This window comes from Dasypus novemcinctus, chromosome 4 (genome assembly GCF_030445035.2).
Source record: "Dasypus novemcinctus isolate mDasNov1 chromosome 4, mDasNov1.1.hap2, whole genome shotgun sequence".
Lineage (NCBI taxonomy): Eukaryota > Metazoa > Chordata > Mammalia > Cingulata > Dasypodidae > Dasypus > Dasypus novemcinctus.
This window is the reverse complement of record NC_080676.1, coordinates 163,123,849-163,140,798: the sequence shown is the minus strand read 5'-3', so window position 1 is coordinate 163,140,798 and position 16,950 is coordinate 163,123,849. Positions and strand designations below refer to the sequence as shown.

The 16,950-nt window shown below is 44.7% G+C and overlaps 1 protein-coding gene and 1 long non-coding RNA gene across 2 annotated transcripts; one reads left to right on the top strand and one right to left on the bottom strand.

The window, feature by feature from the left end:
* Positions 1-244: 244 nt before the first annotated feature.
* On the bottom strand, positions 245-4,128 carry LOC131278310 (uncharacterized). The gene is made up of 2 exons (XR_011648732.1): positions 3,267-4,128; positions 245-3,026 (listed from the first exon to the last, which is right to left on the bottom strand). It is a non-coding gene; the product is annotated as an uncharacterized lncRNA (long non-coding RNA).
* Positions 3,488-11,999, top strand: LOC139438910 (keratin, type I cytoskeletal 14-like). Its single transcript, XM_071214985.1, has 2 exons — positions 3,488-3,692; positions 4,106-11,999. The coding sequence occupies exon 2, from the start codon at positions 11,380-11,382 to the stop codon at positions 11,833-11,835; it is 456 nt and encodes a 151-aa protein (XP_071071086.1). The 5' UTR covers positions 3,488-3,692; positions 4,106-11,379; the 3' UTR covers positions 11,836-11,999.
* Positions 12,000-16,950: the final 4,951 nt, after the last annotated feature.

Sequence of the window (16,950 nt, the reverse complement as noted above, 5' to 3'; positions counted from 1 at the left end):
ACATCATGAACAAGCCATCTGGGGCAACTGCTTTGAGGAAAGACTCAAAGAGGAGAGGCAGTATGGGGTTATATACAGGTATTGATTTTCAGAAAGGACCTGAGTTCAAATCCCCACTCCACCAATAATTGGCTCTTGTTACTAAAGAACGAGAGTTGCTTTATCTGACATCACACGCCTTTGAGTTCATGTCAGTGAAACACCTGACCTGCAAGAGTCATAATAAAAGATAGTTTTCACAAGATTCTCATGGAAAAAATAATAATTTATTAATTTGGACAATCTCTTTTAATGACCTGATGAATTATTTTCTGAAGGAATTGGGGAGCCGGGTGGTAGAATAGGAACAATAGGAATGTTCTTCATTCAGTGAATTTTCCCTTGGGGTTAACATTTCTTTATTGAATGTGTGCTAAGCAGGCACAGAAATATTGAATTCCTAACCGCCCAGCCTCAGCTGCTTCCCCACCAACCCCGGCTGCTTGGTTGGATCCCACAGGTACCATGAGACGAAAGGGGAGCAGGGGGTCTCCAAATGCTGGCAAAGGAGGGGCCCCTGGAGTGACGGCCCAGGAGCTGCGGAGGGTCCCCCGGCATCCACCTGGCTGAGCAGGGACAGCACGGCGGCCGAGCTTCCCGGCCAGCACTTTCGAGCCCCTCGCGCGACATCAATGCAGCACAAGCTCAGCACCCACCACTCACTTGTAGGATGGTGAAGGCGCGTTCAACATGAAAATCCGTCCTGCTCCAGCCCTTCCCCACCTGTTCTCTGCAGTGGAGGAGAGAGGGGTGGATTCCTGCCCGGGGGCAGGATGGGGTGCTTGCGTTGGGACACGGAAGCAGAAGGGCCTGAGTCGCAGGGCCTGTCCACCTGCCCTTTCCCGGCACGTGCGCTGCAGTTTGGGGACACGGGCAAAGGGCAGCCAGGGCAGCTCAGGGCAACCGCAGCAGGGCGATTCCCCTGGGTCTCTGCTCTCCAAGCCTCTGGCGTCCCCCCAAACCGGAGCCCCCCAGGTGCTCCTCCGTCACGCCTCCTGTGCCCAGCCTTGGGGATGGCTGTACCTTCTCCTGGCACAGCAGGTAGGTTGGAGAAAGGCTGGGATCCCCAACACCTGGCAGGGGCTGCCAAGCAGGTACAGCCACCTGCTGATCTCTAGATGAGCAGAGAGAAGGCGGGAGCACGAAGACGTCAGGGCAGCGTCCCCGAGGCTATTCCATGGGGGCGTGTCCCCTTTGTCAGGATTGGCACTCGTTTACTCATTCATTCATTCACTCATTCACTTTCCACTCGCTGTTTCCTTTCCGGCATCTTCCCCCAGGCGGATGCATTTCCCCCTCCACTCTTTTTGAGGTTTCTTCTCTAAAGTCCCCTCCATAGAGATGGCTACCCTGCAGCCCCCTGACCTTGACCCTGCACACAAGAGGCCCAGCCCCTGCATTTGGGTCTGGAATTGGAGCATCTCCACTTGCCACCTGGGAAAAATCCATCCCTCTCTTCTGTGGAAAACAAGTGAAAAAGGGCCCAGGAGGGCTGTTTTGGTTTCGAAAACGCTTGCCACCCCTTCCTGCCTCTCCTGGCCCATTGTGTCTTTCCCCATCCTGGCACAACCTGGCACCTAGTGAGCCGCTGGCACGTCTCTCCTTGGAATGTCTGTGGGTGGGGTGGGAACCCGGGGCTGCCTCACTGCCGCTCCGCCGGCCTCCGGATTGCTGGCTGCAACCCTTGTGTGCACTTTAAAAAAAAAATTGTCCCAATAATGATTTATTAAATAGTCAAACCCTTCCCCTATGAAAAAAAAATTTTTTTTAATTTCTTTCCCCTTCCCCCCTGTTGTCTGCTCTGTGTCCATTTGCTGTGTGCTTATCTGCATCCGCTTGCATTGTCAGGCAGCACTTGGAAACAGCGTCTCTTTTGTTGTGTCATCATCTTGCTGTGTCAGCTCTTCTTGTGTGCGGCGCCACCCCTGGGCAGGCTGCATTTTTTTTTCATGCGGGGCGGCTCTCCTTGCAAGGCGCTCTCTTTGTGCTGGGGAACCCCTACGTGGGGGACACCCCTGCATGGCACGGCACTCCTTGCATGTGGCAGCACTGCACACGGGCCAGCTCACCACACGGGTCAGGAGGCCCTGGGTATTGAACCCTGGACCCTCCATATGGTAGGCAGACGCTCTATCAGTTTAGTCAAGTCCGCTTCCCCTTGTGTGCACTTTAAAGAAAATAAAAATTTTTGTTCTTTCTTGTCTCCTCCCCAATTAACCTTTTTTTTTTTTTTTTTAAATAAGTTGCTCTAAGTACTCTGCTTCTTAAAGCATATGCTAATTTCTAAAAAACAACTGTGGGATCCTCTCATATTTGGTGTTTTGCAACTTGTTCATCAGCTATCTTGGACAACTTTGTATGAATTAATTTCACTCTTTCAACAGTCATAGACTATTCTATTGTGTAGATGTGCCTTAATTTAGGCACTCAAGCCTTTACTGATAGAAATCTGGACTGTGTGCAAATCTGACTCTTCTAAACGAAGGTGTGTAAATATCCAGCATGCACATCTTTGTGCCTTTGCGAAAGCCTCAGGCACATTTCACAAACTGGGTCGATGGGTCCAAACTTTTGAATTTTGTTAGACTTTGCCCAATTGCCCTTCCAAAAGGCTGGAGTTTACATTCCCTCCAAAGGTAGAGGAGTACGACTTTGTTCACATCCTCACCAGCCAACGCTATCAAATGTTCAAATCCTCATTTACAGCATTTTTGACACGTTGCTTGAGAAACAGGTGGCTCTCATGGTGTGTTCTTAGTTTTGTGCTTTCCTTTGGGTGTTTAAAGACGTGTGCATGTGCAGATGCATGGACACACGTGTGTGCCATGCACACATCTGGATCATCCGAGGGACACTGTAGATGGGCCGTGGCTGTGCAAGCACATTGCCCCACTTACACTGGATTTATGACCATGTCACACGGGCATCTGGGTCACATGTGTGAATGAAGCTTTCGGAGCCTCCCGAGCAGAGCAAGCCATCGTCACCTGGACATAGACCAGTAGAGAAATGCTGACCCCGAAACACGGCGCGCTGCACTGTGGCAGGAAGTCCGCCCGGCCCCGGGGTTGAGAAGTGGCGTGGGTTCTGCCCTTGCTGGGTGGGCTCACACCAGGTCCTTAGCAGTAAGGACGGGAGGTGTCTTAGATTGCCAAAGGGCTGCCGAGGCAAAGTACTGGAGAACGCGTGTCTTTCATGGAGGGGATTTACGTGGGGAACACGCTTACCGTTCCCAGGCTGCGGGAAGTCCAAGCGGAGGCACCGTCACAGAGGCTACCCTCCAGAGTCAGCTGCTGCTGGTCCCGGCGTGTCGCCACGTGGTGAAGCGAGGTGGCCATGGGCTCTGCCCAAGCCTCAGCCTGCCCCTCCGGGCTCCCGTCTCCTCTTGAGCTGCCCCGTGGGCCCAGCCCCTTAGTGCGTCATGCTTAAGCCGTCCTCTCTTGCACTGCAGATGCAGAGTCAAATCCGCCAGCTTTCTTGCCTCCTCTGCCTGAGTCCATTTATATCAGACCGAGCAGGGAGAGGGGACTCAGCTGAATCAAGCCTCACCGTATCCTTGAATCAAAAGCTGAAGCAATCTTATCAAGTTATCCAATCAAAGGTCCCACCACTGAGTCTAGTGCAATGAAAGGGTATCACACCCGGAGGAATAGGTGAGTTTACAAACATAGTGTTTCTTTTTTTGGGATTCATAAAATAATTTCAAGACTTTCATATTACAAGTTAATTTTTTTTTTTTAATTTGGGGACAGAGTCTTACCTTTTTAGGCTTATCAAAATAATGGATTGGAAACGAAACTGAGTTCTTTGTTCAAAAGAGCAAGGAATAATAATCACTGCCATAACTCAAAAGAGGGACCATTATTTTCAAAACCGAAAGAGGCAAATCTAGAAGTAAAATAGAGAACTCACAAATGTAAATACGTTTAGACATGTTTAAACTCACCGTTGGTGATTTCATTTAACGAAATAGCATCATCCATCGCATTAAGCTGAGGCTGTCCTTGTGAAATGTGCTGGTTTTGGATTTTTGTTCACTTCACTTGTAAATCTGTTTGGTTTTCAGTTACATAAGTGTTATAGACCAGCGATATTGACCAGACTCAGACTTTGAATATAGTTCCAGCTGAGAGCTTTATTAGCCGCGCGGCGACAGTCTCATTCCTCTGCAGAGGAGACTGTCGGAGTCTTGTTCGGCGACCCAAGGTATCGGGAATGAAAGAAAAAGAAAGATTGGGTTCAGGGGATCTGAGAGCATTGATTTCTCAAGCTCATCAGACAAGTTTATTGAGTTGGGGGGCTAGTATATATATCCCTAACCTACGTGACATTCAGCACAAAATCAAGTTACCTATTACCCTTACCTCATACTATATTAACTAGTGATTGATGAACACCCAACAAACTTTACTGGAACTATTATTATAAGAATCAGTAACTATACTCATAAATCCTGTTGCCCAGATTGTTCTGTTCTATATGTATTGTTCTGCCTGCAGTTGTGCTAACCCAGCCAAGATTGTGCTCCGCACCGATAATCATAAGGGACAGCTTGACTCAGTGGTCAAGGAAGTAACTTGCTTCCATGGAAACAACATGCCTTTGTTTCCCACATTTCCCCCTTTTTGTTTTAGTCAGGGTGACTGTGTCTGTCTTAGGTCGAGGCTACGCACAATCAGTCTTACCCGTCATGGGGAAGCGTGGCAGCGAAAGGCCACGTCCCTGCCTTAGGTTGACTGAAAGGCTAGCCAAGTTGCCCGTCACTGACTACCAGCCAAGCGCACTGACTTCGGGGTACTATTGTAGAGTTTTAGCAAGTACTATGTTGTTTGCTTGTCCCATTGTGTCCACACGGTGCAATCTCTGGCAAACACCTTTCCCCAGGCAAGCGACAACCATGAGCACCAGGATTAATACACATACCCCTATTCCTAAGGCAGATAAGAAATGCTGAGATTTCCACCAATCAACAGGATTAAACTTATTCAAATGTGAAATCAAATCATTAAAGATATCCTTATCACTATCTATGTATATCTGATTATGAGACATTTCTAAAATCTTTTTCTGCAATTCCTCAATTTCTAATGACATATTTCCTTTATGTCCTAACAAATGATTTCTGATCTTATTCCATTGAAACATAGACATGTTATAATCCAAAGGAGTAATACAAAAATTACTTTCATTCCAATCACATTTCAATCCTCTTAACAAATTCAAATTATAAACTTGATCTCCTAAGTGTAAAACAGCAGATTCCAAATCACTAACTCTGTTATTAAGTCCTTCATCAATGTGCTCTTGACTATGCCATAAGTCACTTGCATTCTTGTGCCAATCATGCACGTATTGCTGTGTCTGCACCGTCTCATGCAATGCAACAGCAGCAGTGGCAGCGGCAGTGATGACACCAATGAGGCCAAGAATGCCAGCTATGAGAAGTCCCAAAAATCTCTTAGATCGTTTCAACAGTCCTTGAGCCAGGTGGAAAAGAAGATGACTTTCAGGTGATGACTGCCACATCCGATTCATTTTCACCGGGATACACACTCCTCGTCTTCGGCGAGCCATGGTGATAATATCTCCATTCTGTAAGATATTCTCAGACAAGCAAGTATACAAAGCTCCATCCTCATAGAACAAAGCATTTTCAGTAATGGTAGCCTTCCCTACCACAAACACATGTGGATCTCTGACACATGATTGAAAATGATGAATTTGATCTAATTGTAAATATTGTCCATCCATACTTTTATTACCTTTCCATACAGAAGTAGATGCCACTCCTAAGAAGACTTTCCATATTTGTTTTTGATCATGGATTCCAGTGCTATTGCACCATGGCAAAGGAACCCATTTCCCTATATTTTTCCAATCACTATTATTTTTGGTAAAGATTACTTTCTCATCCATATCAAGAGAATCATGAAAAGGATACTGCATATTACTAATTTGTTGTCCCAAGCTATTTATTCCATACCAAATAAATCTGCCCTTATATTTGTTGGGATTCCCCATAGGGGCACTTTCCCAAACTATTCCATAGGAATCATTAAAAATGACAGATCCTCTTCCCATAGGGCATTCATACCATCTTTGCATATCACCAGCATTCCTCTTAGGACAACTGTAACTTGGATACTTATATTCTTGGTATTGATAGGATGGGAATAAAGTTACTAAAGATTTAGTATTATTATGGCTAAAATTGATCATAGTTCTATTTTTCACAGCCATACATGGTGGGCGATTGCCAATGCAAAGAGGTCGGAAATCAAATGGAAGAAGGAGATTATAAATCTTTTGTCCTTCTTCTCGTGGCTTAAGTGGTAACCTGTCATCCATGGGTCCAGGAAATAAAATAGTTTTATTCAAATAGACAGGAAAAGAAGGATCTTTCCAGGTTAACACTCGAAGTAATGGGGGATTAGGGATATATGCCCAATATGTGTAATTACCATTACCATTGCCGGTTTCACTCACTATCAGTAGGATCCATATGTGTAGAAGACGCCACTTCTTCAGTCCTAGGTTTAATCCTTTTTGCCGGAAGCCAGATTTCTTCTCCATTTTCTGAAATGATAAGAGCATAATCTCCCCCCCATACTTTAACCCTGCTTTTTTTTTTTTTCATTCATTACTTAAAACATCTTTCCAAAATACTGGTTGATTCTCAGATTCTGCAATTTCTGTGGATTTTTGAGAATGTTCAAAATGACATTCAGCTGGTGTCATAGAATCATAAACGTTAAGAAAATTTAAGGTAAATAAAGCTTTAGCCAATTGATCTTTAGGTGATATCATACCATCATCTCCCCCTTTTTGTTTTAAAAGCATAGTCTTGAGAGTATGATGGCATCTTTCAACAATAGCTTGACCTGTAGGATTATGGGGAATGCCGGTAACATGTTCAATAGCATATTTTTTACAAAAGGAAGCAAAGGATTTACTAATGTAAGAGGGTCCATTATCAGTTTTAATCTTTAGAGGGCATCCCATCACAGCAAAAGCAGACCAGAGATGTGAGCGAACATGATGAAACCGTTCCCCAGTTTGAGCAGTAGCCCACATGAAATGAGAATAAGTGTCAATACAAACATGAACATATTGTAGTTTTCCAAAGGATGGAATGTGAGTAACATCCATCTGCCATAACTGATTAGGAGTCAGGCCTCTGGGATTAGTTCCAGCCTGAAAAGGCACTGCTGTCAGTGGTCCACAGGTGGGACAAGTACGCATAATTTCCTGTGCTTGTAGTCTGGTAAGCTTTTGATATTTATTTCGCAGGCCTTTAGCATTAATGTGAGTTAAAGCATGGTAATCGCGAGCACTTTGTAAACAACCCACTAATAAATCAGCTCGAGCATTACTTGCTGTCATAGGACCAGGCAAAGATGTATGAGAACGTATACGTGTAATGTAAATAGGATGCTGTCGTAATCTAATGAGATGTTGCAAATCAGCAAAAAGTTGAGATAATTCATCAGTAACAAAGATATGAGCCGTTTCAATATGCTTAACAGTAAGGCATACATATTCAGAATCAGAAACAATATTCAAAGCTTCCTTAAGTATTGTTAACACCTTAATGATGGCAGCAAGTTCAGTACGCTGAGCAGACGTGAATGGAGTCTGCCAAGCCTGTTCCTTTCCTTTGGTAACAAATGCTGCTTTCCCGTTACTACTGCCATCAGTAAACACTGTACATGCATTTTCTAAAGGTAGAGATTTTATAATTTTAGGTAATATCCAAGTAGTTTTTCGTAAAAAAGTAAGTAATTTTGAAGTAGGAAAATGATTATCAATAACACCTTGAAAGTCACTGATAGCTATCTGCCATTGAAGGTTGGTTACATATAGATGATGAATTTCTTCCTGTGATAATTCACAAATAATGCCATCAGGGCCAGACCCTTTAAGTTGCATTAAGCGCACACGTCCTTTTGCCAATATATTGATGATTTTTTGTAAATAAGTTTGTAATCTCTTTTGTTTATTATTAGGTAGGAAAATCCACTCCAAAACTCCCTCCTGCCACAGTAAAGCTGTGGGAGATTGCACAGTGGAAAATATAATTAAATCTACAATTTTTCTAGGGTCAATTTGTGTCAACTGTCCTTGTGAAATTCTTTCCTCTATTAAATTTAATTCTCGTTCAGCTTCCACAGATAAAGAACGTGCACTAGTAAGGTCTGAATCCCCCTGCAGAGTTTGGAATAAATGAGTTAGCATATAATTAGGAATTCCTAACATAGGCCTAATCCAATTGATGTCTCCTAAAAGTTTTTGAAAATCATTAAGTGTGTTTAATTTATCTCTACGAATTTGCACCTTTTGAGGTGTAATACACCCTTCAGACAATTTCATACCTAAGTAAGAGAATGGAGCTTCTTTTTGAATTTTTTCAGGGGCTATTTGTAACCCATATTCCGGTAAAATTTTTTCTGCCATAACAAATAATTGTTGTAATTTTTCATCAGAAGCATGAGCAAATAATATATCATCCATATAATGAATAATCATTGCTTCAGGAAATTGATCACGTAACTTTTGAAGAGGTTGGTGCACAAATAATTGACACATGGTTGGACTATTCATCATACCTTGAGGTAAAACACACCATTGATATCTTTGCATAGGTGCCTGATTATTAAATGAAGGCACAGAGAAAGCAAACTTTGCTTTATCAGCAGGATGTAAAGGAATAGTGAAAAAACAATCTTTTAAATCAATTATAATAAGAGACCAATCTTTTGGAATCATAGATGGTTGTGGAACTCCCGGTTGTAGTGCTCCCATAGGACTCATAACTTTATTTATGGCTCTTAAATCCGTCAGGAGTCTCCATTTTCCAGATTTCTTTTTAATAACAAATACTGGAGAGTTCCAAGGACTATTAGAAGGTTCTATATGCTTTTGCTCCAACTGTTCTTTAAACTATGTAGGGCATTTAATTTTTCTACTGTTAGGGGCCATTGATCTATCCATACCGGGGCTTCAGTAAGCCAAGTAATTGGTATGGGACTGCCCTTTCTTTCAATGGCCCCTAAGATAAATTTTCTTGTTCAGGACCCGATGAACTGGAAGAAAATCCAATTCCCCTCCTATCTCCTTTCCTTCTAGTATTATATTGCATATCCATGTATAACGTTTTAGCCTGCTCCGATAAGGTAGGAATATGGATGAAAGCACCCCATTGGCTTAACAAATCACGGCCCCACAGATTAATTCCCACATCAGCCACATAGGGTTGTAAAGTAGATTTTTGTCCATCAGGGCCTAAAACATCAAAAATATTAGTGCTTTGATAAACATCAGTCATTGTACCAACTCCAGTAAGAACTGTCGGTACTTTCTGCAAAGTCCAGGATTGAGGCCAATAACGTTTAGTTATAATAGATACGTCTGCTCCTGTATCTATTAAGCCAAAGAACACTTTTCCATTAATTGTAATTGTAGTTTCAGGTCTATCATCATTTACAAAAGTTTGCCAATACATATTTTTTCCAGTTGATCCAAATCCCCCCTTCCTTTTAAAAGGAAGAGTAGCTGGTTTGTTATAGGGAAGCAGTAATAATTGAGCAATGCGTTGTCCTTTTTGTATTTGAATAGAATTAACAGCTTGAACCATTATTTTTATTTCCTCTGTAAAATCACTATCTATAATTCCTACTTGCATCAACAATCCCTGCATAGTTAAACTACTTCTTCCAACTACAATGCCTACTGTATTATTAGGTAAAGGCCCTTTTACTCCTGTAGAAATTGTTTGAATGCCTCCCTCAGAAGTTATCAATTTAGTCTCAGTAGATGGAAGATCAACAGCAGCACTACCTTGAGTAGCCGCTCTTAGTTCTGAGACTGGGATGAATGATACTGACCGTTGCTGACAGGAAATTGATCGGCCAGGCTCATATTGTTTGTCTGAGGGCCCTGAGCTAGGCCCGCAAAGCGGTTTCGCGATTTTATAGGTGCGCCTTTCCTGTCTATTTTTGATCTACATTCATTAGCCCAATGATATCCTTTATGGCACACTGGACAAATTTTTGATGGAGTACAAGGTCCTCTACCTGCTTGATTAACATAGGACCGACAATTCTTTTGAAAATGTCCAAATTTTCCACACTTAAAACAATTCCCTTTCTTTTTTGGTTTATTTCCTCCTCTCATAGCTGAAGCTAACACTGCCATCTGGTGGGTTGTTGAACCAATGTCCTGACAAGCTTTTATATAATCAAGGACAGACCCACCTGCAGCCTTAATAGGCCGGATAGCTTTCTTACACTCACTCTTAGCTTGATCAAAAGCTAGCGTTAGCAGGATTAACTCTCTAGCTTCAGGAATTTCAATAGTCTTAGTAAGCATATCAGTCAGTCTGGCAATAAATTCCACATAGGGTTCATTAACACCTTGAATCACTTTAGCAAAAGACTGCGTAGGCTTTCCTGGAGCTGTAATCCTTCTCCATGCAGCCAAGCATGACTGCCTCACTTGATTAACAGCCTGATCATCATAATGAAGCTGCCTCTCAATACCTGTCCAAGCTCCAGAGCCTAGCAATTGTTCAGCAGTAATATTAACAGGTGGATCTTGAGCCCTGTTTCGTCGTTCTCTCATAGCAGCTTCATCTGTCCACCAAGTCTTAAATTGTAAGAACTCAGCAGCAGTCAATACTGTTTTAGTCAGCATGTCCCAATCCCAAGGTATTAACCTGTAGGTATTTGCAAGTCCTTCCACCAATCCAGTAGTATAATGACTCTGAGTGCCATATTGAGTACATGCCTGTTTGATGTCCTTCAATACTTTAAAAGAAAGAGGCTCATAAATTCCCCCTTGTGGGTGTTGAAAATCAGGAGGAATTTGTTGAATAGTTACAGGAAAAGCTGCTACAGCTTGCATAGCCAGAGGCTCACCTTGACTAGATCCCGATAAAAGATATCTCATTAATGGAGTAACAGGCACAGGATTTGGCTTAAAGCTGCTACGAACATAAGGCATGTCCGTAGAGAAAAGTCCACTAGGTACTTTTCCAGGTTCTGGAGGTGCAGAAGGAACCTCATGAGTCAAATTAGGATATATGTTTACTTTAGAAATATTTAGCTCTGACATAGATTTAGTTAAGAATGGATTTGTATCTCTAACTTCAAATAACTCCTCTTCTTCCTGATCCTCCTCCAAATTCCTATCTTTACCTGTATCATTCATAGCCGTTTCCTCCCTTGAGAAAAGAACAATCTCTTCCTCTTCGTCAGACTGCAAAGGATCTAATGCAGCAGCAATATGCTGTCCTAAGGCCCAAACTGATACAGGTATATTCTCTCCTTTCTGCTCGGCACCATGACCACCTGCAGCCGCCAGTTCACCTCCTCCAGCTCCATGAAGGGCGCCTGTGGCATGGGTGGCGGCTCCAGCCGCATCTCCTCCGTCCTGACCGGAGGGTCCTACCGGGCCCCCAGTGCCTACGGGGGCCTGTCGGTCTCCTCCTCCCGCTTCTCCTCCGGGGGAGCCTGCGGGATGGGGGGCGGCTATGGCGGCGGCTTCAGCAGCAGCAGCAGCAGCTTCGGAGGGGCCCTGGGTGGTGGCTTCGGTGGGGGATACGGTGCTGGCCTTGGTGGTGGCTTTGGTGGTGGCTTCGGTGGCGGCTTCGGTGGTGGCTTTGGCGGTGGGCTGGGTGCCGGCCTGGGTGGAGGCTATGGCGGGGGCGACGGGCTCGTGGGGGGCAGCGAGAAGATCACCATGCAGAACCTCAACGACCGCCTGGCCTCCTACCTGAGCAGCAATATGCTGTCCTAAGGCCCAAACTGATACAGGTATATTCTCTCCTTTCTGATATGCTCTCCTCAATTCTTTCATTACTTGCCTCCACTGCTTAACATTCATCAAATTCTTTCCTTGCGGTTGAAACCAATAACAATGCTTTTGAACCAAAGCAAACAATTCTAACAAATCTGCAGTCTTAACTGTGACGCCTACACTGTGCAACAGTGTTTTCAAAACCTGTGAATATTCTTCCAAGCGTCCTGGTTGATTACCCATACCCTGATGCTAACGGAAAGCAAAACTTAATAATATGAAGCAGCAATTTACCCGGGTTAACTAATTTCGACGCTCCTTACCTTAAAAAAGGCTTTTCAGCTTTCCGCGTTCCCGATCCAGAGGTGGAAGAACCTACGCTGCCGTACTTTGATGAATCCTCTGCCTCGAGCCCCTCGTCTGGGCGCCACCTGTCGGAGTCTTGTTCGGCGACCCGAGGTATCGGGAATGAAAGAAAAAGAAAGATTGGGTTCAGGGGATCTGAGAGCATTGATTTCTCAAGCTCATCAGACAAGTTTATTGAGTTGGGGGGCTAGTATATATATCCCTAACCTACGTGACATTCAGCACAAAATCAAGTTACCTATTACCCTTACCTCATACTATATTAACTAGTGATTGATGAACACCCAACAAACTTTACTGGAACTATTATTATAAGAATCAGTAACTATACTCATAAATCCTGTTGCCCAGATTGTTCTGTTCTATATGTATTGTTCTGCCTGCAGGTGTGCTAACCCAGCCAAGATTGTGCTCCGCACCGATAATCATAAGGGACAGCTTGACTCAGTGGTCAAGGAAGTAACTTGCTTCCATGGAAACAACATGCCTTTGTTTCCCACAGGAGACAGCAGCCCCGAGTCTCAGGGAAGGGGCAGTTTTATAGCTTTAGGAAGGGGGGCGTCTACTAATCAGCGAGCAAGCACGCAGGCACAGAAGCGGAGCACTGCGGTTAGCTGACGAGAACGTATCGATGTTTTCTTCTTTTTGAAAGGCTTCTTCTTGTAAGCAGTCCCATATTATTTATTGGCACTCTCCTTACAGGCCGTCCTGTTATTCATTGGCACTTTCTTTATAGACCATTTTAAGTCATTTATCTATGTGAAGGCACTTGCAATTCCCACCTCCCAATGTAGTTCTATTACTATTTTCCCAATGTGGCCTTATCCTTACAATAAGAGCAATAAGCATATTATGTTAATGCTTGGTCTAGGGTTTCTACTCATAGAAAGTAACATTAAGATTAAAGTAATTTAACAAAAACTTCAAAGCCACACAAAGTTTCCTTTAAAGGGGACCCCTACTAAGCTTGAGAAATGCTGGGTAAAGGGAAACCAGGTGAAGGTTGGATATTCCTGGCTCGGTCTGGGCACTGGTGGGTTTGTGGGAAGAAGAATGTCTGAGGGGCTGGGCCGTGGAAGCTTCCAGGTGCAGTGAGGTCCTTGGCAGGTGATAGTGGCTCTGGACTACTTACCCTGCCACAGGATGGAGCGGGGACGGTCCAGTCCTCAGGTGAGAGGCTAGCAAGGCTGGGCAGGATATTAGGGGCTCCTGGAATTAGCCTAGCAGACAACCGAAGGACTGGAAAGGGAAACCGAGGCAGAGAGCGGAACACGGTAAAGGGGTGGGGAAGACGCTGTCAGAGGGCGGGGGCCATTCAAGCCCCCACAGCTGGCCTGGGGCTCCCTGGAGCACCCCTGCCCGCCCTGCAGCGTTCCTGCCTGGCCCGAGTGCTTTCCCCGCTGGTCTTGCGGGCCAGGCCCTAGGATGGTCTCAGGTTGCTACAAGGTCCCAGGCGACTGTCCCCGAAGGCCGAGAAGGCAGAACCGGCCGCCGCGGCACGGTCAGCTGGCCATTCTGCAGCTGCTGGACGTGTGGGCTGTTTTTAATTTGTCATTACTATGAATAGCACATTAACTCTTAAAATTTTCCAGGCCCAGAAAAAAAGCTTCTCCACTCACAGGGGACCAAAACTTTGGGTTCCTAATTAAATGCTTGTCCTAGTATTTAAGCAGACTCAAATCTCTTTTTAAGGACTCTTTTGTCCTTTCCCACAGGCAAGCTGCCCATTCCATGGGGCGGGACTCCTGTGTGAGAGAGAGGCCATCTCCCCTCTTCTGGGTCCGTAACCGAGTGCTGATGGCCATCTCCTGGTCTGCCAACTAGAGCACATTGTTCTCTTTTCCATCAGCAACTCAAATTATACAAGTGGCATTCTTGAACTCAATTGGCTCCTACTTCCTGCCAATAACGTGTGTTAACACATCTGTTATTAAACTTACATTGTTTCAAGGTCTTGCCAGCCCCGCATTCTACTGTTTTTCAACTTTCAGAGGGTTTCAAGTAAAAATCAGCAGAAAGCAGCAAACTATTTTAGTAGTGCTCCCCATAAAAATGACTTTGAGGAGTAATCAATTCAGACAGTGCCTTTGGCTGATTCTACCTGAGCCAATATAAGAGCATTGCCCCGTCTCCTGCCAAAGCACAAGGAAAGATGCTATCTCAAAATAAAGGTAGTGCAATATGTTCCTTCTGGATTGCAACAATCCAAAAGTTAGCTGCACCCTCTTGGGGAGGCAGTGAGAAACAGGCCGGCTCCTATACTGCTGGTGGGGTACAACTTGCAGAGAAAGTTGGCAGTTTCCATCAAAATCACAAATGCCGGTATAACTTTGTTGATAAACCCACCTATGGGAATCTTCCCAATGGCTCTACTTGCACGTGTGCAATGATGTCATGTACAAGACCATTCACTGCAGCATTTTTAATCATGTTGGGGGATGGGAAAGAAGCCAAACGCCCACCACTGGGGCGTGAGTGGTCACATGCGTTCAGAGAACGTCCCTGTGATGGACTACTCTGCATCTGTAAAGGAATGAGGGAACTCTCCAGGTGGGCTCACAGAATAAGGCGCCAGGAAGTGCCCATGTCCTACTCCCTGGATCCTGGCAAGATGTGACCTTGTATGGAGAAGGCTCTGCAGTTGGGATTACATTAAGAACCTTGAGATGGGGCATTCTACAGAAGGGCGGATGTCACCTCCAGGTCCTTATCCTTAAGAGGGAAGAGGGAGGCAGGAGACGGGCTGGAGGGAGGACTGAGGGATGCAACCGATGCTCTAGCAGCTTGGAAGAGGCCAAGGAATGCTGGACCTCGAGAAGCTTAGCTGATGAAGATGAGGAAGCATTCTCCCCTGGAGCCTCCAGTAAGAGGACACTCCTGCCACACCTCAAGGGTACCCAGTGAGACCCCAGTGGACTCCTGAACTCCAGGACTGTAAGATGATACGTTTGTGTTGTGATAAGCCACTGGGTTTGTGGTAGCTTGTTACAGTGGCAGGAGGGAAGTAATCCACTAGGCAATGCAACATTGTTCAGTTACATAAGAAGAGCAAAAGAAAGGAAGGCAGGGAGGCAGGGAGGAAGAGGACAGCCAAGCCAGCAGAGGCCAGTAGAAGCCTGGACTCAGACCCCTCACTGCGAGCCCACCTGTGCCAGGTAACTTAACCTCCCCGTGCCTGGTTCCTCATCTGCAAGATGAAGCCATTTACATTATTATTATTATGTAAAGATTTATTTTATTTATTTCTCTCCCCTTCCTCCCCTTTGTCTGCCTCCCATGTTCATTCTCTGCATGTTCCTCTGGCAGCACCAGGAAACTGCATCTCTTTTTTGTTGCGTCATCTTGCTGCATCAGCTCTCCATGTGTGTGGTGCCACTCCTGGGTGGGCTGCGCTTTTATCAGGCAGGGCGGCTCTCCTTGTGGGGCGCAGTCCTTGCACGTGGGGCACCCCTCTGTGGGGGCGCCCCTGCGTGGCACAGCACTCCTTGAGTGCAGCAGCACTGCGCAGGGGCCAGCTCATCACAGGGGTCAGGAGAACCTGGGGATCTCCGGACCCTCCATATGGTAGGTGGTGCTCTATCACTTGAGCCATGTCCGCTTCAACAATTACGTTATTGATCACACAAGGCTGCTGTGAAGCTTGAATTCTTCACATGGGAAAGTTCTCGGAGCCGTAGCTGGGGTGGAGAAAGCACTCTTTCAGTATCAGCCAGTATTCTAATAGTCTACTAACTTGTGTTAAAAGAGAGAGGCCAAGAAGAATGTACATCCTTTGATTGACTTGTATTTGCCAAGAGAAACTCTCGAAGGACATATGAGAAATTAATCAAATGGTTATTGTGGAGGGAAGGAGCAAGGTGGGGCTAATGGAGGAGAGGAAGTGAAGGGATTTGCCACCACATATAACATGGAGGAAAATATATGCACATTTTATGATATAGATGTATCAATACCTATGAGCGTGTACAGGCTTAAACCATGTGAGTGTGCTACCTATTATGTATACCAACACTTTTAAATTCCCTGTAGAATTTCTCAGCAGGAAGAAGGTCACCTTCAGGTTCATGCATGCGTCTTCCTGTGGTCAGGGAGGACCCCGCTCCCGACAACTTGCCTGTTTTCCCTGGGTGCCTCAGAAGCTCGAGCTAAATTTAGTTGTTGATTTGTTTGTTTTTCTTTATTAGAGAAGTTGTGATTGACAGAACAATCATGCACAAAATAGAGGATTCCCAAATATCATCCCACCACCAAGATCTTGCTTTGGCATGGAACATGTGTTACAGTTGATGAGAGCACATTTTTATAATTTTACTCCTAATTAAAGTCCATGGTTTAACTTAGGTTCACTGTGTGTGTAGTATAGTTCCAAGGATTTTTTTAAAAAATTTTTATTCTGTTACCATATATACAATCTAACTTTTTCCCTATTAATCACATTCAGATACTTATTTCAGTGCCATTAATTTATTCATGAGGTTGTGCTCCCATCCCCTCCATCCATTACCAAAACACTTCCATCTTTCAAACAGGAGCCCTGTACATTTATGCCTTAACTTCCCATTCCCTCTCCCCACCCTGTCCCCTCATAACCTACATTCTAGATTCTGACTCTGTGAGTTTGCTTACGCTATTTGCTTCAAATCAGTGAGACTATACAATATTTGTCCTTTGGCGTCTGGCTTGTTTCACTCCACATGATATCTTCCTGGCTTATCCATTAAATTTAGTTCTCATCTGCAGTCAGGAGCC

Bases quoted from the DNA above. Each gene is read 5' to 3' on its own strand.
- LOC139438910 (XM_071214985.1), top strand. From the start codon at position 11,380: ATGACCACCTGCAGCCGCCAGTTCACCTCCTCCAGCTCCATGAAGGGC.